General features: G+C 40.9%; 1 protein-coding gene across 1 annotated transcript in view; it reads left to right on the plus strand.

The window, feature by feature from the left end:
- The window catches only part of LOC104516440 (dedicator of cytokinesis protein 1-like), a gene marked incomplete at both ends in the record, with an annotated part of 48,697 nt that overhangs the window by 2,795 nt on the left and 20,512 nt on the right, over nt 1-25,390 (plus strand). The window contains 9 exon segments of the mRNA XM_010160766.1: nt 1,260-1,300; nt 2,614-2,704; nt 4,995-5,114; nt 14,417-14,506; nt 17,060-17,164; nt 20,826-20,967; nt 21,168-21,246; nt 21,844-21,928; nt 23,398-23,484. Coding sequence (XP_010159068.1) covers nt 1,260-1,300; nt 2,614-2,704; nt 4,995-5,114; nt 14,417-14,506; nt 17,060-17,164; nt 20,826-20,967; nt 21,168-21,246; nt 21,844-21,928; nt 23,398-23,484 — 840 coding nt within the window.

Raw genomic sequence — 25,390 nt, forward strand, 5'->3', positions numbered from 1 at the left:
GGTGGGGTGGTGGGCCCCCCCCCCTCCCCAGCCTGTCCAGGTCCCTCTGGATGGCATCCCTTCCCTCCAGCGTGTCGACCGCGCCACACAGCTTGGTGTCGTCGGCAAACTTGCTGAGGGTGCACTCAATGCCGTCATCCATGTCACTGACGAAGATGTTAAATAGCACAGGCCCCAACACCGACCCCTGAGGAACGCCACTCGTCACCGGTCTCCACTTGGTTGATTTGATGCTGCTTCTTGAGCTACATGAGAAGGGCAGAGCAGCTGGCAACAGTATTAGGATAAAATGGTTTTACATTATTAATCCATCTAACTCAGAAGTCTCTTCTACTTTCAAAATCAAATAAAACACAAGAAAGAAAAAAAAAAGGTATTTTCTATGTGGTTCAGTTTGTCCTTTGAGTTGAACTCAAAATCAGTGAGCGGTTACTGCAGCGAAACTGTATATCCACCGAATAATCCATCACTTCCAACTGTGGCACATAGATTGTGTCTTGTATTTTGGTTATCTTTGAAGGGAAAAATTTTGTATTGGGCTTGTGCATCTCTTTGTGGCTACTCAGACTGGTTTAATTTAGCAGCGAAATATAAATTCAGTGAGGTAGAAATTTCTTTGCATTTTGTTTTCTTAGGTATATGTTAACTTTTGAAGGCAAACTTTAAATTAGATTCAGAAATGCCTTTAATATCTCACCCAATTTATCATATCTTGCATTTACAATATTTGTAGTGTTAACTAGTTTATCTCAAGACCAGAGGCATTCAGATATTTCTGAACAGAGTGATGATAATGTGTGTCACAGAAAACCAGATAAATAACAGTAATCTAACTTTTGATTTTCAAACAATTACAATTCAAGAGCAGATGATGTATTGCTCAACTAAGGTTTGGAGATTTAAATCCAGAGGAAAAACTGTTGCTTAAAAATTACGGTTTTGTATGTTACAAAATTTCAACTGAAAATGGTTAACGATGTGTGACTTGCAAATGCCAGAAGCAAATTTCTAGCAGTACCGTTCTTGCAAATTCTTAACCTTTGCAACGACACATAAGCCCTAATACACTACATCATGAAACATCACAGCGTTAGGCTTTATAAGCTAAATAACTTGTGTTCTATCACTAGAGGCAAATTTCATTCTGCAGTTTTGAGGCTGATGTTATGCAATTATTAATTTTTAATTTAGAGCATGTTCTGTATACATTCCAGACTGTGAAATCAAAGACTTTGTAACAAAATTATGTTGTTTTTCAGAATTTCTACAAGGAGATTGAGAGAGAAGAAATGTACATAAGGTTTGTAAACACGACCAGTCACAAACTCTGCTTGACTTACTGTAGTGTAATTGGAGAAAATTAAGTTCATTTTAAGCAATCACTTGGGGGCTGCAGGAAAAGTAGTAATGAAAAAACGTACCTGGACTGAACCTTAAGTACATTCAAAGGCTTATCTTCACCGAGAGCAGTGAGCATTGGAAATTAGAGTTGTGAGATATTTTTTGTCCCCCTTCTCCAACTCCTTCAGTTACATTATGATGAACACTGAAATACTCAGGAGTGTTGTCACATGAAGAAAATAAGTCAGAAGAAAGCTGAGCAAGGAAATAATTTTGCCTCCTGGTGAGGTACAGAATAATGTGACTTGGGGTAAAAAGGATTATTAAATAATGTCATGACTGATAGTTATTTGAAATTTAAAGCTTTTAGGAACCTTTCAAAATCTATTTTCACACAAAGTAAAAATGATAATATGTTGTTGTGCTTTTTGTACACCTCAGGGTTCCTAGTCCTCTATTTGTACTTTGGCTTAAAATTGGCTAGACTGTTGTGCTAAAATCATGAAGCTTGTGCATTTATTGCTATTTTAGGTGTCTAAACATTATTCATTAATTCATTCTCAGGTGCTTATTACCTTTTTGGAAGAATTTTCACTTGTGAACGTGCTTTGTGTTGTTTAAATGGGTTTAATTATTGCTTTATTAATTTGCAAAAAGAAAAGTAAATCTAGCAAAAGGCAGGACTGAGAACTGTGGATGAACACACGAAGTTCTGAGTCGTAGGTCTGCCCTATTCAGCATCTCTATATAGACAAATTGTCTCACTGTCAACCTCCCTGCCCAAATACTCCTATTTCGGTTAACAAACTTAAAATGTGTCAGAAGGAATATCAAAGTTCTGTGTTTTCACTTGCTTTTCCAAAGCACAATTTTAATAGTTTTGTGGGGTGTGTTTTGTCACTAAAAAAGCTCCAGCGAGCAAATGAAGAGGGTCCCCCTCCCGAGATGTGCTGGTACTGAAGTTAAGGAAGATGACGTCTATCTGCATCCATGGCTAAACAATTAGAGCAGTATCTCCTGCACAGAATCTGTGTTGGATTCATTAGGCATCACAAGTCATTTTTATCTGTGGGGGAAAAAAAAAACAAAACAATGGAAATGCACATAGTCCTGAAGATGCCTGCACACAGAAATAACAAGCTTTAAATGATCTCACGTATATTTAGTTGTTTGAAGATAGAGCTGGACCCTTGTAGTCTTCAAAACAAATTATTTAGTAACATTTAAGAACCAGTCTTTCTTTTTAAGGACTGTTGTTTTTACTCCTTGCAGGTATTTGTACAAACTGTGTGACCTGCACAAAGAATGTGATAACTACACGGAGGCTGCCTACACGTTACTTCTGCATGCAAAGCTTCTCAAGGTAAATGCCAAAGTGCGTTGCAAGCCTGGAAAATCGTGTCAGCTGCTTGTCATCCTTAGACCAGCTGCACTTCAGACTGAGTAACTGCTTCTTGTCGGTGTTCCCTTTTGTACATGCAATTGGTAGGCGCAGGAAGCCAGCCCTCGGCCATCAGTGTCGGTCAGCGCACGCTTCGCTCATCCCGATCGGAAACAGGTGGCAGCACGGTTAAGTCAGGGCCACGAGTGATAAATTGCAGAGCTGTCATTTAAATGTCTTTTAAATGTCGAAATTACATCGTGTGTGGAAGCATCTAAACCCGCATTTTAGTAGATCAGCTCTCCACAGAGGAGTTTGCAAAAATACGAGGGAGTACTGGAGCCTGTTCTTGAGTGCTCTTGGATGTCGCTAGATTCTGGTTTGAGTTTGAAAAATTAGGGAGAGATTAAAGTGTTCTTCCCAAGCTCATGCCTCTGAAAGGTACATGTAATTTTAATGCAGTACCACATATTGCATTTAAAGAGACATAACGATATTGCTGTTCTTCAAGGAATAGGTCAGTGTAACTGCAGTAGATACAAATAAAATGTTTTATCTATACAAGGTGCATATAAATAAAACATCTGAGATTTCAGTACTACATAGTGTCAGTCAGAAATGTCATGAAGCTGTGTTTCAGGAGCGTTAATCTCACGGAAAACTCTCTGGACAGGAGGTGTTGTCTCTAACATGCAGCTTACCTCCGTCATAACGTCAGAGATGTGGCAGCGTGTGCCAGCCGGGCTCCGGGCCTTACCGTATGGAAGGGTGCCGCCCGTCAGAGCGGACACTCGTCTCAGGGAGTCAGTGTCCAATGTCGCCTAGTCATCAGTAAGGTAGTAAGAAGGATTAATTTTAAAAAGCAGTCAGCCAAACAAGTGAAGTCTTTGGTTTGATCTAAGCAATCCCAAGCGAAATGCGAGTGTAAAATACCTGTGTAGAAAAGTTGAAAAGTGGAAGGTGTTAGATGAAATGCTTCTGATGGACGCACTGAGAATTATTCGTACCTCAGAACCGAGCAAACTGCATCCAAGCTATAATGAGCAAATGTGATGCAGAGTGTACGTGTGCAATTTAAATTGTGACACTCTGAAATGTAGTTACTGTATTTTCACATAAATAGAGGGTTATTACACAGGAAAACATCACTGAGTGCAGAAGCACTGCAGCAATACCTTTTTTCATTATTGAAGGCAGGGGCAGTTGTTGGACAGCCTGCTGGATGCTGTCACTTTGGGGTAATGACATTTTCTGTGCTGAGGCACGTGTTGGAGAGGTGAAGGTGTGAGGAGATGGCACTGACACCCTCAGGCACCCGGACTGGTGCGCTCAGTTGCCTGTGGGTAGAGATTCGAGGGAGTAACTCGCTGAGTCTGTGGCTATAATGATCTCTCTTGTTCCCATGAGGGACGTAAAACAGGACTGCCAAACTGTAATATTTGCTCATCACACTTTACATGAATGAACCTTTTAGTCAAGATAAAGGATTCATTCCCTTCCCAAGGTACTGCGTTTTCTGATAAAATGATGGAATGAATCGAGCCATAAAGTGTCATTCAAACTTTGGGGAGGCACTGGGACAGGTTGCCCAGAGGAGATGTGGATGCCCCATCCCTGGAAGTGTCCAAGGCCAGGCTGGATGAGGCTTGGAGCAACCTGGTCTAGTGGAAGGTGTCCCTGCCCATGGCAGGGGGGTTGGAACTGGATGGTCTTTAAGGTCCCTTCCCACCCAAACTGTTATGTGATTCTGTGAAATCCATTTAATATCTGTGCCTTGCTTCTCATCTGTTGGATGTTTGCTAGAAAAGCAAGAGCTCCTAATTGGAGACAGGCTGTATGAAATTAGTTGTGCTTTTCCCTGCCTCCAAGTGTTGTCTTTGAATTTCAGCCACATAATTTCTGTACCTAGAGTCCTTTGCATTTGTATTGATAGATCTTGGCTTCAGGGCTTCTCTCACCATCAATCCGCTACTGTTCATACCTCCAGCAGGTTGTACCCATCACAGGTCACTCTTATCAGACGCACTGAGGAGAGGAAGCAATCTCAAGAAGCTTCCTTCCAGCTGATACATGTAATTAGGCTCCAATTAAAGCATTCAATAAATGGTCCTTGTGCCCGAGGAAATCAAGTACAAAGGCTTTGTTTGTGCATTAGCTGTGGTACCACTTCTTTAAATAAAAGGAATGTGTATTATCTTTAGCCTAATTTTACTGATGTGTTTCATAACTTCAGATTTGCTTTGACTTTTCTCCTCTTTCTTGTATGATTTAGTGGTCAGAAGAAGCATGTGCAGCACATCTTACCCAGCGGGACGGATACCAGGCTGCTACTCAAGGACAGTTGAAAGATCAACTGTATCAAGAAATTATCCATTACTTTGACAAGGGCAAGGTAAAAAGGGAAGAAAATACTCCAGAAATGTTTCATTGCTTTTGTCTCTAACTTGTAAGTTGAATAGTAAACATAGTTTGCAGCCAGTGACCTTCAGGGAGCTTTAAACCTGTTGTAAGTTATTTGGCGTGCTTTATGTAAACGGTCCAGCAGCTAGCACTTAATGATACTAAAAAAAGTAAAAAGAAATCAATGGTACATTTATAACAGCAGTGTTAAGGGTAAATATATGTGCATGTGATGCCACAGAGAAAATAAAAAAGTGATGCATGTAATTTGGGGGGCTTAGTTTTTCTGGCAGTTGCAGTAGCAAATGCAATCCTTCAGCTTGTTTTCTCTTGTGTACACGAAATAACTCCCCAGAGAATGGATGTCTGTGGCTCCTATCGTGCGAAGGCAGAAGTGTTCTTAGATGAGAATGTTTCATTGCAATTGCATCTTTTATTGCAGGATGAATTTGCATTCGGCATTGCATGGTGGGATGGGGAGAGTGTTGGTGATACCCGTCCAGAGATGAAGGGGTTTAACTTGGTTTCTCTTGTGTACACAAAATAACTCCCCAGAGAATGGATGTCTGTGGCTCCTATCGTGCGAAGGCAGAAGTGTTCTTAGATGAGAATGTTTCATTGCAATTGCATCTTTTATTGCAGGATGAATTTGCATTCGGCATTGCATGGTGGGATGGGGAGAGTGTTGGTGATACCCGTCCAGAGATGAAGGGGTTTAACTTGGTACACAGGGAGGTGTAGGGATGTGTCTGTGTTTGGGTATTTCACACACAAAATGTTTAAATATAGAAGTAGAAATCTCTGTCAGAATATTTCAGGAATGTAAACTTGGGTTTTTAAGAGCAACCTTTGTTGCATAAACGTTGTGCAAACAGAAATGTCATTTTCTGCTAGAACTACAATATTATCCGACCAGCTCATGTTTTCCAAATAACTTTTAGCAAAATCAGATTAGAATTTTGATAGAAACTTTGCTTAAAAGGTCAAATTTTATACCTTATCTTAATGAAATATTTAGAAGTGGTTAATAAATGATGCTAAAAAAAATTGTAATTCTAGACTGTGATAGAGCTGGGCTGCAGAAACAGGGATGCCTGGGGCTTGTGCCGGGGCCTTGGTGCTTGGGCAGTGCATAGCATTGGTTTCCACAGCACGCTTCTGCTGCCCAAGAATCTTTTACTAACCCTTTAACAGCAGGTAAGGAGAACCTCGTTAGAATTAGGGTCACAGCTGATTTTAAGGTAGATTGTAATATTACATTCCTCTCTGGAAAGGAAAAGCCATGGTTTTATTTTGTTGTTTTACGTTTTTATGGCCTCACAGTTAGTCTTTTACGGTTCTAGTATATAGGAGGTGGGAATTGTTCTTCTGAGCACTAGGCCAGTGCATTTTGGCTGTAAATTAAAGCTGCAGCCTCCTTTACATCTATATTGGAAACAGCCCGTCTTAAAGTTGTACCCACCTGTTTCTGCTGATGGCGCTAACAAGCTGCTGGTTCCGCCTGTGCCACCTTACACAGCGCAGCAGCCACGCTCGGGAGATCGTCCCTAGGCTGAATAACCACTCCTAATTCTTTTTCAGATTTTACAACTAGAAATTGAGAGAAGGCTCTGCCTGCTTTCAAAAGAAACGGCACTGAAAATGCTGGGTTTTCCCTTTCCCTCAGATTAAACAATGAATCTTCGTTAATGTAAACATTTTTGGTGAATCACGAAGGGACCGCTGTGATTGCTTTTTCCTATTCCTTTGCGTAACTCAAATAATAGGACTCCCATGTGCTTTCCCCCCCTGCCCCGTGTGTGAGATGATGACTCATTTTCAAAACACTTTTCCCTAGTTACAGATACTTATCCTCTCATTTTCTGGTCACACCAGTTGGTGATAAATTTTCATATTGTTCAATGAAAAGAAAAAAAAAATAGTATACACTGAGAAATATGAGTGTGTTTCATGAATTTTCAAATGTCAGGAAGCTCAAAGTTGAGGTTTCTACAGTAGAATTAAGTTAATCCTCTCATTTGGGATGTTCCAACATTAGGTTAAATCAACTGCTTACATCTGCCTATGCAGTTTGCAAATGTAGTCCAGCAGCTGCTTTATCTATGCCATTCCGTGATCAGTAACACATCTGAAAGTGTTTACTGTGTGTTTTTAGAAGATTGTACCGATACACTAAGCAATTATTATTTTTTTACCATAATTGCCCAGCTGTCTCTCTACCTGGCACTTCACTCGGGGTTGATCCCACTAATTTGCTTTCTCTTCCTGTAAAGTTAACAAGAGATGTCAAAAGAAGGTAATTTTACCCTGGGCAGCTGTAGAGCTACTTCCAGGCTCTGGAGTTTGTTTTAAAGTTGTTGTGAGACTTTGCCTCTTCCACTCCAACCTGCCTGACGGGAAGTGTTGGATGTGAGAGGGGAGGCAGACGTGGTTCTTCTTTATGTAGAAGAAATGAAGGAGAGGGATTTCCTAAAAGGTGATACTTGGGTTTAAAATATTGGCTTTTTGGTGTTTTTTTTAAAGGATGGTGTAGTTCAGCCTCTTAAAAATCATGATCCCTTTCTCTTAGCAGAGTAATTTCCCAAGAGGAACACACAGTGCACTTCTCAAGTGAAGACCAACCGTGAGGTTTAATCCCTAAATATTGTCATTCATGATGAAATGAATTTAGAGGAAGGTCTAATCGTCCATACACAGACTAGAATGGAGTGGACCTCTCACTTCTAGGCCAGAAGTGCCTGAGAAAATTGTAATTTAATAATACAGAGCGTGGGCTTGCACTGAAAGCAGGAGTGTGGGTGTCACATTTTGGATGAGAACAAAATACTGGCCTTCAACCTGAATATCCCTGTCATTTGTAGTTTGAGATCCATTTAAGATTCTTCATTTTGATTGCTATTTTTTAATATAGTATTCTTAGGAAGCTTGCTTTTTTACCTTTATTTAACTTTTAGTCCTTAAACCAATCTTCTGTAAAGCTGAAGTACACCTTTCACCTTTAGTAAATTAGCATTATCAGTTACAACTTTGGCATTTTGCTTTTCTTCTACTTTATGGATTTGATTCCTTATTAATAGTATTTTTCATTACTCTTCTAAGCTCCTTGTCTCCAAAATGAAATGTTGTTACCTCCAAGTTTCCCTATGTACACATAGGGTTTTTTTCCTAGATGATTCTTCTTCACTGTGTTGCACTTTCCAGTCTCATCTCCATCTCTTGGCTTTTGCCCTTAAAAGCCTTATCCTCATGCTTATCACGGCAGTCTCACCTATCCTTTGAACTGCTCTGAAGTGTTTGCTCTTTCTGTGTTTTCCTGAGGCTTTGTAATTTTCAACAAAGCCCTTAATCCATGGACTTTACTGGAAATTGGTAGGTTAGAGTGTCTCAGGACAAGGAGGAAAAATAGTCGTGGTAATAAAGCAACAAGGGAGGGGGATGAAAATTTGCCCACGTGGAGCCGTTGATGTTAGTCAGCGGTAATGAACCGCTGAAGCCAGGAAATACTCGGTGGCCTTGATAAAGATAAGATCCCATTTGTAAACAGGCTCGTGTGGTCTCTGGAGCCATAGAGGAAGCAGCAGCACTCTTATTCCTGCACAGTAAAATGTACAAATGGCAGCGTGTTTCCAGTTTGCCTGTGGATGCCGCAGGCTATAAATCAGCGCACGTTTTCCACTGCTCCTTCCTAGATTGAAAGCATTGGTCCCAGGGAGGAAAAAAGAAATAAACGGACACTGCTCATTTATTTCTGCTCCTACCTCCTCTTCTCCTCCCACCCCCCTTAACAACAAAAAAAAAAAGCTCTTACTGTTTTCTGGAGCCACAAAACATTTAAAACGATGCAGTAAATGCCGTGTTTTGGCTTAAAATATCTTTTTTTCCGGCTCATGGGATGGCATCAAGTGGCTTTTTCTTCCATCTGACAAGATAGTGGTGAAATTCACTTGTCTGCCAAAAATCAGCATGGGGCTCGTATCCAGCTCGTATCCCACGTCCGATCGTAAGCCTGTCCTGAGAGCTGTGAAGGACAGAGACAGCCTTGAGAGAGCAAAGCGCCGGTGTTTGACCATGTTCCAAATGAATACAGCAGGTTGTTTTAAAGGGTTTCCAACCATGGCTCTATCTTACCCATTTTGAAAGCAATACTAGCAATAGAGAAATACTGGTTTAACATTTTATTTAACATATTAAGCTTACGTGATGGTTAATTAACACCATCTGAAATTTAAAGAGCTTGGAATGGCCTGCATACTTCAGAATATCACATGATAATGTTCTTATCCTGGACTATTTCTTTTTTTACTGACTCTTAACTCAGCAGGAGCTAAGAAATACCCTAAGATCCTCCTTGGCTGCTATTAAAAAAACTCAAAACTAAATTGGATGCTGCGGTTCTTTCTGGACAACCAGCAATCCAGCTTCAGAAGTAAATTAAATTGCTAGGTTTTCCCTAAAAAGAACTTCTGCATCCTCAGAGTCTGTCCCATAACAATATGCAGCTCGTGTCAACACAACTAAATTCAGGCTGTACGCATTTTTCTTAGGCCTTCAGTATAAAATGAGCATTCATAGAATCACAGAATGGTTTGGGTTGGAAGGGACCTTAAAGATCATCTAGTTCCAACCCCCATTCCATGCCCCTACACTGTCGCCAGCCCCTCTCTCCAGTGCTCTCTCCAGATGAATCGTTTCTTGCATTAATAAGTTGTATGTTGTTCAAATCCTGTGTGGTAGCTGGTCGTATGGCTCCTTCCTCCAGAAGACCTGCCATGTCCAGGGCAATCCTAGGAAACCTTCCAAGGCAGGAAACCTGTGAGGCAGCAGACTGGGAGTTGCTGACGTTCAAGTGTTTAGATTTCATTTGTTGGGTTCCTTTGTCCTCACCTGAATAAATTTGCTCTGTAGTAAACAGAGATTTTGCAGAGGGTTGTGCAGGGGATTTTAAACACACAGCTCCTGCATCTCTCACGGTGTTGGAAAAATTACTGGCTTTGGGTTTGTTTTCAGTGATGTTGGAGGTGGTGTGGTCCAGCTCCACAAACAGCAGAGGGAAAAGCCGGGCTGTTAATGGACTCGTGGACCTTTGGAGTTCAGAGCGCTTGACATTTTACAAATTGAGTCTTATAATACAAGTTCTTGATGTTCCTTTGGAGGATTGAACTGGACAATCGGATTTCAGAATAGAGATGTTGGAGCAAAGTGGGTTTTTTAAGAGGTAAAAGCACCAAACAGGAGGGGCTTTGCTCTGCAAGACATCCCTTGGCTGTAGAGGGGCCAGATTGGAGGCTGGCAAAAATGGGAATAATCTTTTCCCTGGGTAAGGCACTTCCATCACGTGTTTGCAGCACGGTAGAAAAGCAGTAGTTTTCTCTCTTACCTCTACCTGAGAGTGTTCTGTTAAAAATAATGTGACAAAATATAGCAGTATAACTAATGAACTATTAAAGAATTTTTAAAGTAATTCCATTAGTTTAAGCCAGAAACAAATGTTCCTAATATCTGCTTTTTTCCGGTTCAGCTCCGCATACGGAGGGGTGGTTCTGAGGAAGAACGCTAGGATTGTGTGATTACTGCATGTATATTGGAGATGAACTAAATCTGTATCATAATTAATTTGAGGATTCATTTTTTAGGCTCTGAAACATTTATAAAATTCATTATTAATATTTATATTCAGTAACCTCTAAAGGTTTTGATTAGGCTGGGGGAAGCACAATGGAAACAGCCTCCGCTCTGGCATGTTTACAGTCTCGACTGACAAGGGTGAGAAGGGAAGGAAAAAAAAAATCACAAACAAGAGGTAATTCTGCCAAAGTTGTCATTTAGCTGGTGGCAGTGCTGTGCTACCTGTAGGCATTGATGCCCATGCAGGTCGGGTTTAGAATCACAGAATCACAAAATGGTTTGGGTTGGAAGGGACCTTAAAGACCATCTAGTTCCAACCCCCCTGCCATGGGCAGGGACACCTTCCACTAGACCAGGTTGCTCCAAGCCTCATCCAGCCTGGCCTTGGACACTTCCAGGGATGGGGCATCCACAGCTCCTCTGGGCAACCTGTCCCAGTGTTTCACCACACTCATAGTAAAAAATGTCTTCCTTATATCTGGTCTAAATCTAACTTCTCTGACTTTAAAACCATTACCCCTTGTCCTATTGCTACAGGCCCTGCTAAAAATTCTGTCCCCAGCTTTCTTAAAAGTATTGGAAGGTGCTGTAAGTTCTCCCCGGAGCCTTCTCTTCTCTGGGCTGAACACCCCCAACTCTCCCAGCCTGTCCTCACAGGAGAGGAGCTCTGTCCATCAGATCATCTTCCTGGCCTCCTCTGGACCTGCTCCAACAGGTCCATGTGTGTCTTGAAGTCCTGATGGGCTCCAGGGCGTTGCAGCAGTAGCGATGACAATCTGGGATGTGCTGTGGTGTGATCTGCAGGTTGCAAAGTCGCGGTGGCACGATGCCATCATCAGGTGCATTGGGTTTGCACTAAATGGCAGACAGCCTTCGTACCCCGCCGGCACTCGGAGTTGCCAGACGTGCTTTGGAATCGCATCCCAGTGTCTGTGCTGATTTGGGATTCCATGGAAGGACTGAATGAGTTTGTTTACAGTGTTGATGCAGATCTAAAATTATTTAGTCTTCTGTTTACTTACAGTCTCGTTCAGCTCCAAAGCTGTTTGCCTGAGATTATCTATAAATATTTTCACAATGGAAAAGAGAGCAGAAGTGCTTTGGTTGTGGAGAGGGACTGGTTAAATCTGGAAGACCCAAACAAAAAACTGGAGAAGGAAGATTATGTTACTGCCACTTTCTTTGCAATGAAAATGTGCAGAAGTTATGGGTGACTGAAGTTAAAAAGAAAGTGGAAGTCAAAATGAAGGAAGGTTAAGTAATTTTGAAAGGTTTCGCTTGCTGACTTACCAAACAACTCAATATTGGTTTAGTTTCTATAAATTGGTAGTATAATGCTCTTCTAAGTCAAAATCCATTCAGACTAGGACATGAAAACGTACTCCATTTTCTGCAAATCTGCCTTCAGTATTAAACTCATGTTAATTTGTGTTTAGAAATAAAAATAATATGCTCTGTATCATCATTCTAGATTAGATACATAATGCAGATAAAAACATTCAGATCCTTCCATTTAAAAAATTGTGTTGCAGAGTGCAGAAACTGCCTTGTGATTTCCTGCAGGCACGATCCCTCATTACGGTGATTGTAATTAGTCGTTCCAATGTGGTTTTCGTCTTCAAGGCACTTTACAAACATGAGGTAATGCAGGCTCATTCCAGTCCTCTTCCATACATGAATAATACTATGAACCTTAGAAATGAGAGAAATGGAGATGGGTCGAACATCATGTGGAGCCATGAGAACTTAATGTAGGTACCAGGCTCTACCCCTCGTGAGTATCTGTCATCTTTCTCTCTTTAAATTAGGTCTCTGTTTGCCCAAGCATCTGCCCATTTGTTTTCTTTAGGACTCCTATTCCCTCGCTCAGCCATACCAGCGTAGTTTCTGGCCCATATTTTCTCTTTACTTCGCTCCCTTCCTTCGAGAGCGTAAATCTCTGTCCTTTCTCCCTGTGATCTCCTGTAACTATTTTTCCTTTTGCAGCAACTCGTCTCCTCCAGCATCAGCTGCTCCCTGCCTTGTCAGACTGCTGCTTCCCATCCTTTCCCTCCCAGTCTGCCAGGACAACCTTTCAGTCCATCCTTGGGTTCACGGGACAGGTGCCCTCCACTTCAAAATTGGCTCTTTGTTTCCAGGGAGGAGTGGAAACGGAGAATAAACCAGTGGGACCTGAGCTACCATTTGCTTTTGTGCCATTGGCATGTCACATGTCGGGGAAAGCATGAGTATTCAGCCTGGCTGGGCTCCAAATTGCCAATTCCTGGGGGGAAAAAAGGTATCCTGTGTCCCAGTCTGGTGTTTGTGCCACTGAGCCAGGGGTAGCTGTGCCCTGCCTGACTCCTCAGCCCGTGCTGGCAGCAGTCTTGGATGCATAGACAGTTGCATGAGCCCTTAATGTTTTCTTTTTATTTTTGAATCAGCCTCTAGAAGTAGGGATTTTCCTAAAAGTGTTACTTTTTTCCAAGTTTCCCTGAAATACTAATAAATGTGATTCCAACTTGCAGATCAGAAGACAAAATTCACCCAACACTGATTTTGGTCTTTGACTGGTGGGATTTCGTTTGTGTGTTAAGGGTGGGCCTTTTGGTCTTTGGGGATTCTTGGGGGGTAAAGTATTTCTTATTTACGCAGCGCGTCAAAGCGCGTGGGATGGATGCAGGAAGCAGTTGTTGCGTGAAGTCTTCCCCAGGAGTGCCCTTGCCCTTCCCTCTCCCCAGCATCCAGCTCCTACTATCTTTGGAAGTTGTGGTGCTTCATCTCAAACTCTTTGTTCCCAAAGACGGGTGTCTTCGGGGAGCGATGGGGAAATGTGTATTCAACCCTTTTCCTCAGCCTTCCTTTATCCGGCTGCTCTTTGGAGCTGCAGCCATCTCATTCCTTGCCCCCGAGAAATACCATGTGGGCTGATGGTGGGAGGAGAATTAGGTTGTGTGGACATGGGATTTGAATTTACAATTAAGGGTAATATGAAACATAGGGATTTATAGTTGATCCCAAATTTCTCTTTTTTAATAAAGTGAGGTCAGCAATGCCAGCCAGACTTCAGCAGCATCTTTTTGGGTTTGAGAGGTTCTTTACATTTAGGGTAGGAAAAAAAAATACACACATTTAAAAGCATTCTTGCTGCTACTCATTAAGATCGTTGGCTTCTGAAGAGCTGAAGGATATTGTTGAATTTCTTTGGGTCAGCTGAGACAGCTGCTGAATTTCCTGGTTGAAGAACGAGAGGAAAAAGAACCTATGGAAATACAGTGAATATGAGGTCAAAGCAATATCTGCAAATTGCCTGTCCTGTCTAATAAAGATTACAGATATTAGAGGGAGAGAGGTGATTAGGAACTATAATCAGTCAGCAGCACTTATCCGAAGGCCCAGGTTCTGGGTTTGTTTGCGGGCAGGCCGTGTTTACGCGTTATTGGATATCTAGTTGGGCTGGCAGGACTCATTTTATTTCTGAAGCAATTTGATCATTTCACTCGATTTCATCAGAGACATGTAGGTAATGCTGCCACAGCTATTTGGCTCATCAGATGCACAGTGTTTCCAGGCATGTGACACGATGCGTTTTGTTGTGGTTTACTAAGATTTATGTTATTCCAATGTTGTTGCTTAACCAAGGTACTTAATTCAGGTTTTTTGTTGTTTTGCGATTCTTTTCTTCAACAGATGTGGGAAGAGGCCATTGCCTTGGGTAAAGAACTTGCAGAACAGTATGAAAATGAAATGTTTGATTATGAACAACTCAGTGAACTGCTGGTAGGTTGTTTTTAATGACATAGACGCTGCATCAACTTTTTCAGAATTTAGTTTCTCAGCTTTTAAAATTATACTGAAAATGTCTCTTCTGACAGTAAAATGTAGAAATAGATGCCCTCTATGAATTCTTTTTTACCAGATGTTGATTAACTGGCTACCATTGGAATGCTTGAAAAAGATTGGAATTTTTTTTTTTTTTTAGCTTAAAGAAAAATATTTCGGTAATGTTAAGCTGATTTATTTGGGGTATAAAAGGAAATTTGGAATTTAAATATAAATGAGAACATGAAAAAATCCCCATTCTCTCTCAAGTGTCTTTCCATATTCACGTTTCTTTTTTTAGGTATGAATAATCCCCAGGCATTCATGCCTAGAGTCAGTTATTTTTGCCCTGACGTTACCCATTCATTATGCCTGCACCATTTTTTTTTCTCTCCTGCTCTTCTCTGAAGAGATAAATGGCAGCTGCCACTGTCCCTCCAAACTTCTCCACCATTTTCACAGGAGCAGGGACGTGATTCCAATTTGGTTCTGAAAATTCTTGACTTTCCTGTATTTGATAAGTTTTACCTTTGCACTCACCAGACTACATGGCCTTTAATTTTTTGGAATTGTTTATCCCAGCCTGTCTGAGCTGGGCATTAATATGGTGTCATTGCTCCCTCTTTCTCCTGACACCGACGCTCAGATTGAGGATGGCTGGGAGCCATCCCCCCAGAAGCATCTCCATCCCCACCTCCCCAGAATCTTCTTTCTTGGGGAGGAAAGAGTAAAGGTAAACACCACTCAGTTTCATGGTTTCTTCACTTCTTTACATGTTCTTCATTGTTTTGTCTATGGTTCTGTCCTCCAGCTGGCCAGAGATGAATTTATATCCCTTTTTAATGGTCCTACTTTTGTGGCATTTTAACTGATTTTAGTGACAGGCTGATTGTGTTGGTTTGCATAGCAAGTCTGGAGGCTGGCTTCACACTGCTCTGGACTGCAAGGGGGTCAGGGATGTATACACAGAGCATTTCCCAGGGGCCATGGTACGCCAGAAGAGTCTTCCTTGGCCTGCTGCCTGCACCGCTGTCACTAGGGTCGTCTTCAATAGAGAGTATTCTTCGTTTCAGTATAAAAGGAATCTGGTAGAGATTGTTCCTCAGCTAGAAATTATTCTCCTGTGTCAGAGATGATTATTCACCCGTGGGTAGCTACTCTTTGAGTCCCTCATTTTTAATTTTCCATTTCCTTTATGCTCGCACATGAGAACATGAACAGCTTTTGTCATGGTGGCAACCACCATGGTGGGTTTTGGAGCAGAAGTCTGACTTTACACTTGGTACATTTGTAGCTGGTGGCCATAATACTGAGTTACGTATTTATGTTTGTCCTGCACAGTAAATATCTGTTTACACTAAGTGACATCGTTCCAGGAGAGGCAGGGATATAAACCAGATACGGCTCATCTGCATTTGGAAATTGAGTTTCTCTCTCTTCTAATAGGGGAAACCCAAAACTTCCAATTCTCAGGTCAAACAGCTGAGTTTGCCTGCTCTTTATCAGACAGGAGGAACAGAGACATGTCACAAAAATTAGTACCAGTGTTCATTGAGCACTCATCCCTAATAAGGCAAAGATGAAAATTCACGTTTCTGTTTGAGCCAGGTCTCGCATACCCCATCAGCTTTTCTTACTGCTGCTGCTGAATAGCATTAGCATGCTAGCTTTATTTTCCCTCCCCCACAAAAATATCTGAAAGTTGGGGTTTTTTTCTCTCTCTTCTCCCTATTGTCTCTTTTGTTCCAGCAGTATTAAATATTAGACATGAAGGCAATTCACAAATGACAAAATCGTTTTGAACAGAGACATACGGCAGATCTGGGTCTTTGTAGTCGTCTTGCCATTTACTGTTATCTGTCGTAGGGGAGCATATAAACCTCCCCCCAAATCAGAATTTAATCTCTTACAGAAAGTAATGGCCTAAAACTAAGTTAATGAACAGATCGTCTGAAGCTGCACATTTGTTATTATTTCATCATTTGAGATAAAGAAGGATTCTGCTTCGAAAGCAGATGGCATCTGGCACGCATGTGTTTATTCCAAAAGTTACGTTTTTCTGCAGTTCTCAACCGCGTGCTTTCCATATGCAAATAAATAGTTGCAAATATGGAAAAGAAGTGGTAGAAAAACATAATGAAACGTAAAAGCCAAAAACAGAGAAGTCGGCACCATCGAGATGAGCTGGCTTTAGCGGTATGTGCTTCACCCTTCCAGTGTTTCAGCATCGGTGGTGTCGCAACCGGCGATTCAGGCTGCCTTGAACATTCTTCACCTTCACCAGAATTGAGATGTTGGCTATGAAATGGTGCGGGTCACCCAGATGAGAATTAAAATAACGGCTAGTATGTCAATATATTAGCATATATCTGGTAAAAAGTTGAGGAAAAAGGGTTGAGTGAAACATGTACATCTTTAAGTTAGAGATACGCATAAAAGAGCTCTAGATCTTAACTATAGAGAGTCTACTTACAGCTTAGGTCGTTACAATTACCCCTGTTTGTTTTGCAGAGAAAGCAAGCGCAGTTCTATGAGAACATTGTGAAAGTGATAAGACCAAAACCAGACTACTTTGCTGTTGGATACTACGGCCAAGGATTTCCGACATTCATAAGGGTAAGCATCCACCTTTTTCCACAGACATTCGCAAGGTTTCTTGCTTTGGAAATAGCCCTGAGCTGTAGAGAAAGTACATTACTGTATGTCAGTGTCTTATTTACAGTCTACCTGACTCTGATGGTTGGGTTTTAGGTGTATAAAGCAAACGTTCATTTTTCCTTACCAGTTTCTAATATTAAGTAGTTGAATTGTAGTAGAGAAGCTTTTTCTTCAAACCTATCCAATACTTCATACTTCTTCAGGGTATCACTAGAAATGAAGATCTACCACCCAAACCGTAAATCAGGGTAATAACCAGCACCGTCAAATGGTGACATTTTTGCCTGACAGGTGTATCTGTACAGAGATAGATGAGTATGGCAGAGAAGCCTTTTGTATTTGTGACCATGTTTTCATGTGTGTGTCCTTTCCAGTATAATCCCTACAATGACGTTGATGGAGGGGTGTGTGATACCTTTAAAAGCAATCTTCATGACTCACAAAGTTAAAACGTGTCATTTAGTTTGATGCCAGTGATAGAAGTCAACTAACATCCTAGATTTTTTCCCACTGTTATTAGGATTGTTATTGAGCTGAATTAGTGGCTGAAGAAGGGTGGGGATTTAACATGTCTGAATTGCATCTGTATCACTGTTCTCTGGACCCTGGTACTTGCCAGTCGGTGACATGGAAATAACACATTAGCTATTTAGCTGCTGTGCTGCTCTTATCTATCTTAAGAGCTGAGTATTTTCCTTTTGGAAAGAGTCTCTCCAACTCCTTGTGGAAAAGTTACAGTAGATTAAGGCAGTTCAAGAGACAGAAGAATAAAATTACTAGTGTTATTCTCAGATTATTCGCAGTCTAGGAGACTCAGAGAAATTTAGTCTCAGGCCAGGAGCTGGTTGTAGGTTTCCTCCTGGAAATACTCAGTTAGGAGATGAGTTCCTGGTTGTAGCTGATTAATTCCATTATCTCTCTCAGATTATGCCATAATAAACACCAGGAGTGATCCCAAGCCTGTGCTGAAGCCTCCTCCCTGGATAAATCCTGTGAATGCTGGCTAAGCTGGCTTTGTCAGGTTAATTGTAGTCAGCTGGTCTTTCAGGGTGTATTAAAAGTGCATGTAAAATATGTATCTATGGTACATTAAAAGTAAAGAAAGAAACATGGTGATTTCAGAAAAGAATTGTCTTAGAGTGATTGTCCCTCATCGAAATCTTATGATCAGATTTCCAGACAGAAACATTAAAAGCATCTGGAGAAGGAAGGAAAGGTTTTCAAAGATCCCAAGAAATAAAACATTTACTTAGAGTAATCAGGTGTTCACTTGGGAAAAGCCTTCTTTTCAACTAACTGAAGTCTACGTGGAGAAATTAAAGTTACTGAATCATCCCAAGAAGCAGCAGATGCGTATGGGTTCTCATACACCCCAGGATGCTGTGTTACAGCCGTACTTGTGCCACGGATCCTGCCTGAGATGTGCAACAAATTCCTATGTCTTTGCTGCTGGAAGGAATAAGGTTGACCCCAGAGAGTTTCTGCCAGACTGAGTGTATTCTGCAGCACCCATTGTGTGCAGACCCTCAGACAAAAGTGGGAAGATGAGCTCTCATATGTTAGCCCAGTGCTTGGTCTCCACATTCTGGCTGGGAAAATCATCCTAAAGATGCTCTGAGCATGCAGGAAGGTGACAGGGTCATCGGGATCCAGAGCTGCCCCAAATCTTACGGTCTGCAGTTCTGCAAGCAGGCAAAGCTGTGTGTTGGTAACAGGCTCAGGGGTGTGATGGTGTGTAAGCTACCGTGTGTATCAAAAAGCCAACTCTAAAGAGATGCCATGAGGAAAAACCAAGAGTTCTTGTGCTGTTTCAAATACATGTGAATTAATGTACCTGAAACAGCTTTAATCAAGTGTCAAACAGCAAAAAACATTTGTGCTACATTAAGTAAAAAAGCTTTAATAACAGTCTTGTAAAATGTTTATTAATAATTTCTTAAGTTTTACCAGGCAAAAAATATTTAATATCCGGTAAGAAGGAGTCACTGTTAAGATTGACTAATCCCTTTCTCTAGAAAATTATTGAATTAGTATTTTATGATATTCCTATAGGGAAGACTTGCATTATCAGGAATCTTCAAACTGATGAATGTACCATAAAGTCACCGACAGCTTGGCAGAAGGGATTGCGGCTTAAGCCACTGTGAGATTTTGTCACACAAGCAGCCCCTCTCCACAGGGCACACATTATCCTCTAGGAACATCGGGAGTATCCAGAGCCGCTCACCAGAGGCGGGTTGTCCTGGGATCACAGAGGGCATGATTTTTTTTTTTTTGTGTGTGTGTGTAAGGAAAACATTTACCATGCTTTACAAAAGCCTCGTGGATTGGTCATGTAAAAAATCACAGACTCACAGAATGGTTTGGGTTGGAAGGGACCTTAAAGATCATCTAGTTCCAACCCCCCTGCCATGGGCAGGGACACCTTCCACTAGACCAGGTTGCTGGGAGCAATATGAGCAATAAAAACTCTGAAAATGTGGGTATTAAGTGCCTTGCTGATTGAGTGAATCCTCAGTACAAGCTTTTTGTTCCATTGAAATTTTTCCGTTGAATTACAGGTGTATATGTACATGAATTACAGGTGTATATGTACACTACTTGGGCATCTGCCCTTTCTTTTTTACAAAAGAGAGTATTCTTTCTTCTGCTGTGCATTTCAAAAGGCACCGTTGCAGAATCAAACCCAACTGGGCAAATGTAAGCTATTCCAGTTTTCTGTCCCTAGTCATAACACCCATTTCCTAGTAAGTGCTGTGTAATTTTTTCACCATTGTTCCTGTTGAGATGAGTAACAAGGTCAAGCATATTCAGACATGTTACTTTTATGTCAGAACTTACTTTCATATGTTTGAGCACTTAAAAATATGCAGGTTTTCTTTCACATTTTTCTTTAGAACTGAATGTGCTTCTTCAGCCCATATGTGGACTGTATACAATACATCTTAATTTTCTTTATTGTTAAAAGAAGAAGCCAACATTTAGAAATAAAATATACTTAGTAATTTAAGTTATGATGCGTGCAGACAACGGTACAATGGCAAAAATCTAATAGATCAATATGAAGTTTGGGGTGTATCAGTGTTTCTAAAAGAATCAGTAACTTTGGACCTTCCTCCTAAAATTGGCATAATTTTCTGTTTATACTTTTCTCTGCTACTCTGCCTTGCTCACATCAGTGCTTTTTAATAGATGTTTGTTTATAAAAAGCCTAATGTTTATTTACCTGCATTCCACCATTTGCTGTGGAAGATGGATGAGAGGAATTACAGAGGGAGATCTTGGATTTGGTAGAGGACATAATTTGTCTTAATATATTTTCAATGGGCACCTTCTTTATAGACCCTTGAAATTATGCATTAGGATCCCGTTGAATTTAACGTGGTTTACACATATGCCCAAAGGTGAGTGTGTGCTTAATGTTCTGAGAACTGAATTGGAGGTAAGGAAATCCATTTGTGCTTTACTGAACTGGCATAAAATATTTGTAAACTATTGATTATATTGTGGTGTGAGGGTAAAATTTCACACTTACCAGCAGTGGAGTCAACGCTCCTGAGATCCCAGTTCATTACTGTGGATACTAGCATTGGGATTTCACCTCTCGATTTGTTTGCAGAACAAAGTCTTCATTTACCGGGGAAAGGAGTATGAACGCCGTGAAGACTTCGAAGCAAGGTTATTGACTCAGTTTCCAAACGCGGAAAAAATGAAGACAACGTCTCCGCCAGGCGATGACATTAAAAACTCTTCTGGCCAGTGTATCCTTGGGTTGCACAGTGGCTCCTGCTGCTGCAGGGATTTGGTGATATATGGTCAACACGAACAGGAGACGGTTGTGCTTCTGCCTTTATGGGTGTAATACAGTAATTTGTGGTTCTGTCCTTTCTTTATGTTCCCGTTGAGCTGCCTGTTCTGCCTGATTGAAATTTGCTTTTCAGTTCTTAACCCCTGAATTCAGATATTCAGTGCTTTACTGTAAAACCCAAACTGGATTTACCATCTAAATTTCACAGGCCAGTGTCAGAACAAATCGTGAGGTGAGTTTGGGATGGTTCTGCAAGTCTCCTTTATAACAAACTGGTTCTTCTTGTGGTATAACAAATCTGTACACAGCCAAGGAGGGTGGCAATTGTGAGGACATTTCATAGAATCACAGAATAGTTGGGGTTGGAAGGGCCCTTAAAGCCCCCCCAGTCCCACCCCCTGCCATGGGCAGGGACACCTTCCACTAGACCAGGTTGCTCCAAGCCTCATCCAGCCTGGCCTTGGACGCTTCCAGGGATGGGGCATCCACAGCTTCTCTGGGCAACCTGTCCCAGTGCCTCTCCACCCTCTGCGGGAAGAATACCTTCCTGATATCTAATCTAAACCTCCCCACTTTCAATTTAAACCCGTTCCCCCTTGTCCTGTCACTACAGGCCCTTGTAAAAAGTCCCCCCCAGCTTCCTTGTAGCCCCTTCAGGCACTGGAAGGCTGCAATAAGGTCTCCCCGGAGCCTTCTCTTCTCCAGGCTGAACACCCCAACTCTCTCAGCCTGTCCCCATGGCAGAGGGGCTCCAGCCTAGTCCTAGCGTTTAGCAGCAATTCCTAAACAGACAGGATCTGATTTTGACTGTGCTTTTCCCTTTTTTCAGTTTCTACAGGGTGAATGAAGTCCAGCGGTTTGAGTATTCACGCCCTGTTCGAAAAGGAGAGAAAAACCCGGACAACGAATTTGCGGTAAAAAAAAAAGAAAAAAGATAATGGAGTTGTCTGGGGGTTTGATTGTTTATTCCCCTCCACTGAGAATCTGAACCTTCATTACATTTTGGTTGTTGAAAAATAAATTTCATAGAAATTCAGTTAAACCGATTTATCTGTTCTGGTTTATAAAAAATGGTCAAAGATTAATTGATTTTGTTAAAAACTAACGATTTTGAGAAAGAAGTTTAAAATGGCTGCACCTAAGAAGATGGATATCTCTTTGCAACACTTGTCTTGCCATGGAGGTTCTAGTCAAGCATCTAAAAACTTTTTTGCACTAATACCTTTCGGTTTGGGTTTTTATACTAACCCATATAACCATATGTTTCATCTCATGGCCAATAAAACTCCCTTTGAGCACAGCTTGTATTCATCAAAACATGTACAACAGGTTACACCGACTTGATTGCCTTTATTTTATAGACACCATTTTATTCACAGGGGTTCTGGTGGGCACGGCTAATAGTAAAGTAGTAGTAATTAAAGTAATAAATTAATGCATCATTTCTTGAGCAAAGAACTTGGTTTTCTGTGTGGTAGCAGGCTTTAATCTATTCAACATGCCGATAAATGCTGAGTATTTGGTTTCCTATAGCTAAGACTGGGTATTAATTCAGAGACTCCTTTAGTGTCTTTGGCTTCTCTTGGCGGCTGTTACATCAAAAATTACTAACTTCCTGATCTACGTAGGTTTAGCTGAGGAGGCAGGAAACTCTCTTTTTCTCTAAAAATAATGTTAGAGAGTGCTGCAGTTTACAGTATGTTTTGACGATGGATAAAAAAAATCTAGGTATCTCTAAATCACTTTGAAAGCTCTCCTGGGAACAGAGGATGGAATAAACAATTCTGGTTTTAAAAAGGCTCATAGTAAGTAAGATGAACTACCAACAAATGCCAGTTTTAATTAAATCAGATCAAGACAAGTCTTTGGCATCAGTTATGAGCCCAGTATGCACATATGGAGGAAGAGAGATTAAATAACCTATCCTCAAATTCCAACCAGTGAGAAGATGTTATGATGTGGGCATTGCAGTTTACAGCTCAGATGAAATCCCAGAATCCCGTATTCAGGACAAGACCTCAGGAATGCTCAGGTCCAACCCTGTAGCTTTCCCTATATCAAGATGCTGTGGTCTTGTGGAGGGTGGTCCTTGAAAGCTCTGGAAGTTTCAGAACAATGAGAACAATGACAGTCCAGTAAACCAGGTGGATCTCTTCCATGGTGTTCTCCTTTGGTAACGGACCAGTTGTTCTCTGCTAAATCTTGTATCCGATCTAAATCAGCGCAGCTCCGTCCTCTCCCCAAGCAGACTCCATTTGAAACTTCCCCTGGCTTTGTAACATCTGTCGGACTGCAGTTCCTTTTCCCAACAATAACATTTTAAGGCTTTGCTTAAGATAAAAGCTATCAATCCGATAACGTGCTGTTTATGTCTTATCTGCAGAATATGTGGATCGAGAGAACCATCTATGTGACAGCGTATAAATTACCAGGGATTCTGAGGTGGTTTGAAGTCAAATCAGTTTTCATGGTAAGATCAATTTGGCTTTATTGAGATTGCATAAAAGAATAAGGCTTTTCTACAGCCAGGGAGTATTTATATTTCTGTATGACTGTGCTTCAGTCCTGAGAACGAGCAATCAGTATCTGGCATCCTGAGACGAGGGAGCTTGCTTGCTGAAGGTGCTGAGTATTGACTGAGGGTGACTCAGGTAATGCTTTTCCACTCCTGAGAGAAGGAAATGAGACTCTTCCAGGCCTTGGGGACAGGGTCCGATCAAGTGCTTGAAGTGCTTTTATGAGGTATTTCTGGCTTTCAGCAGATGAGCCCATACCACCATGGGCCTAAAATGAAGAGGAACCCGAGGTGTTGCAGGGGAACCCTGCTGCATCGAAGTGAAACTAGTCTGAATTTTGGAAAAGAGGATTTGGGTATTTTGACTGTAGTTTATTCAAAATATGAGTGCACTGTACGTGTCTGCATCTCTTCTCTACTTACCAGTTGGGAATAACCGTTATTTTTGTTCCTTCTCTATAGTTAGCTAAAATACACCCTACCAACCTCAGAGCAACTCCAAATTACGCATTTCTCTGTTCTACCATTTAGACTGTTTAGATAAGATATACCCATTAAACGCCTTTAAGATTAAATTATTCTTACGCAGCTGTAATTTTTAAGTAGCAATAAAAACATTGTTACTGCAGTTTTTAAGTCTCTCTTGTGAGGCTTATTTTTAAAGGAAAAGAACAATTTGCATATGATTAATTAAAACCTTTTTCACTGCTCCATTGAGGTTATGTCGGACAGTTGTATTTAGATGAACAGAAGTAATGCAGAAAATTACTATGGTATCTATAGTAACAGAATATGAATGTGATGTTTGACAGTAATAGGCAGCTGAATAAAACACATTGAATTTTTAATGAATTTGGTATTTTCAACATAATCCTGATAGAGAAGATTGTATTTATCTTCATGATTGCAAAAAGCGTTGTTTATAAAGGCTGGCAAATCTGATGAAAGTCTCTTTTCCTTACGAGTTAAGAGCACAGCCTGACAGGCTGCTTTATGCAGGCAATTTGTATACACGCACCTTGAACGCTACGCTTGTCATCGGAATGTGCATAAATCCTGGGAGAGTGCTTTCTGTAAGCTTTTTGTAAGTAAGGATTGTATTAGTCACGTAGCTGAAAAATGATAGTAAAATGGAAGTTAATAGTATGTGGGAAGACGGCGATGGGTAACTTTTGACCTAACTCTGGCATAGTTACTACAGAATTGGTATTGACTTCCCTCAAGATTCCTGTCAGCTAAAATGCTGGAAGCACGATCACTAGGTTTACATCCCCGTAATGCTAAATTTTGATTATGGATACAGATATTATTGATGTTTTACTAAACATGATGAATTAAAGTAGCTTTGCACATTTCATATTTTATTGATGGAACTAGAATATCTTTAAAGGAAGAGGTGAGAGCATGGTAGTGCTGAGAGAACTGCATAATTTAGTAAATGCTGTGTATTACTTTACATAACCCATAGGAGCCTGCAAAATTTCCTTAAAACTGTTTGGTTTTTAAATTCCTTCTGAGGACTTTTATTTAAACCTTTTCAATCTGTTTATTATCTGCACGGAGTTTGTTGTACACATTCATTATTCTTTACTTGATTTGTTTTAGCTGGACACAAGTAATTGTAGGGGAAAAATTTGCTGAGGCCAGCCAGTGAATTAGAAACTGGATTTTAAACTGCACTTGGAAAAGTACAAATACTAATCTCTATTTTGTTTGGATGTTTCGTTTTTTACTGTTGCAAACCTATCAGGAGTATATAATTTCTGTTTGCACTGAATAGGTTGTGTAGTCTCCAGAGTTAGCAAGCGAGTTGGAACAAGGCTCATAATCTGCATGAATAGATATTTGTAATAAATAGCTT

Source organism: Eurypyga helias, unplaced genomic scaffold (genome assembly GCF_000690775.1).
Source record: "Eurypyga helias isolate BGI_N326 unplaced genomic scaffold, ASM69077v1 scaffold20611, whole genome shotgun sequence".
Lineage (NCBI taxonomy): Eukaryota > Metazoa > Chordata > Aves > Eurypygiformes > Eurypygidae > Eurypyga > Eurypyga helias.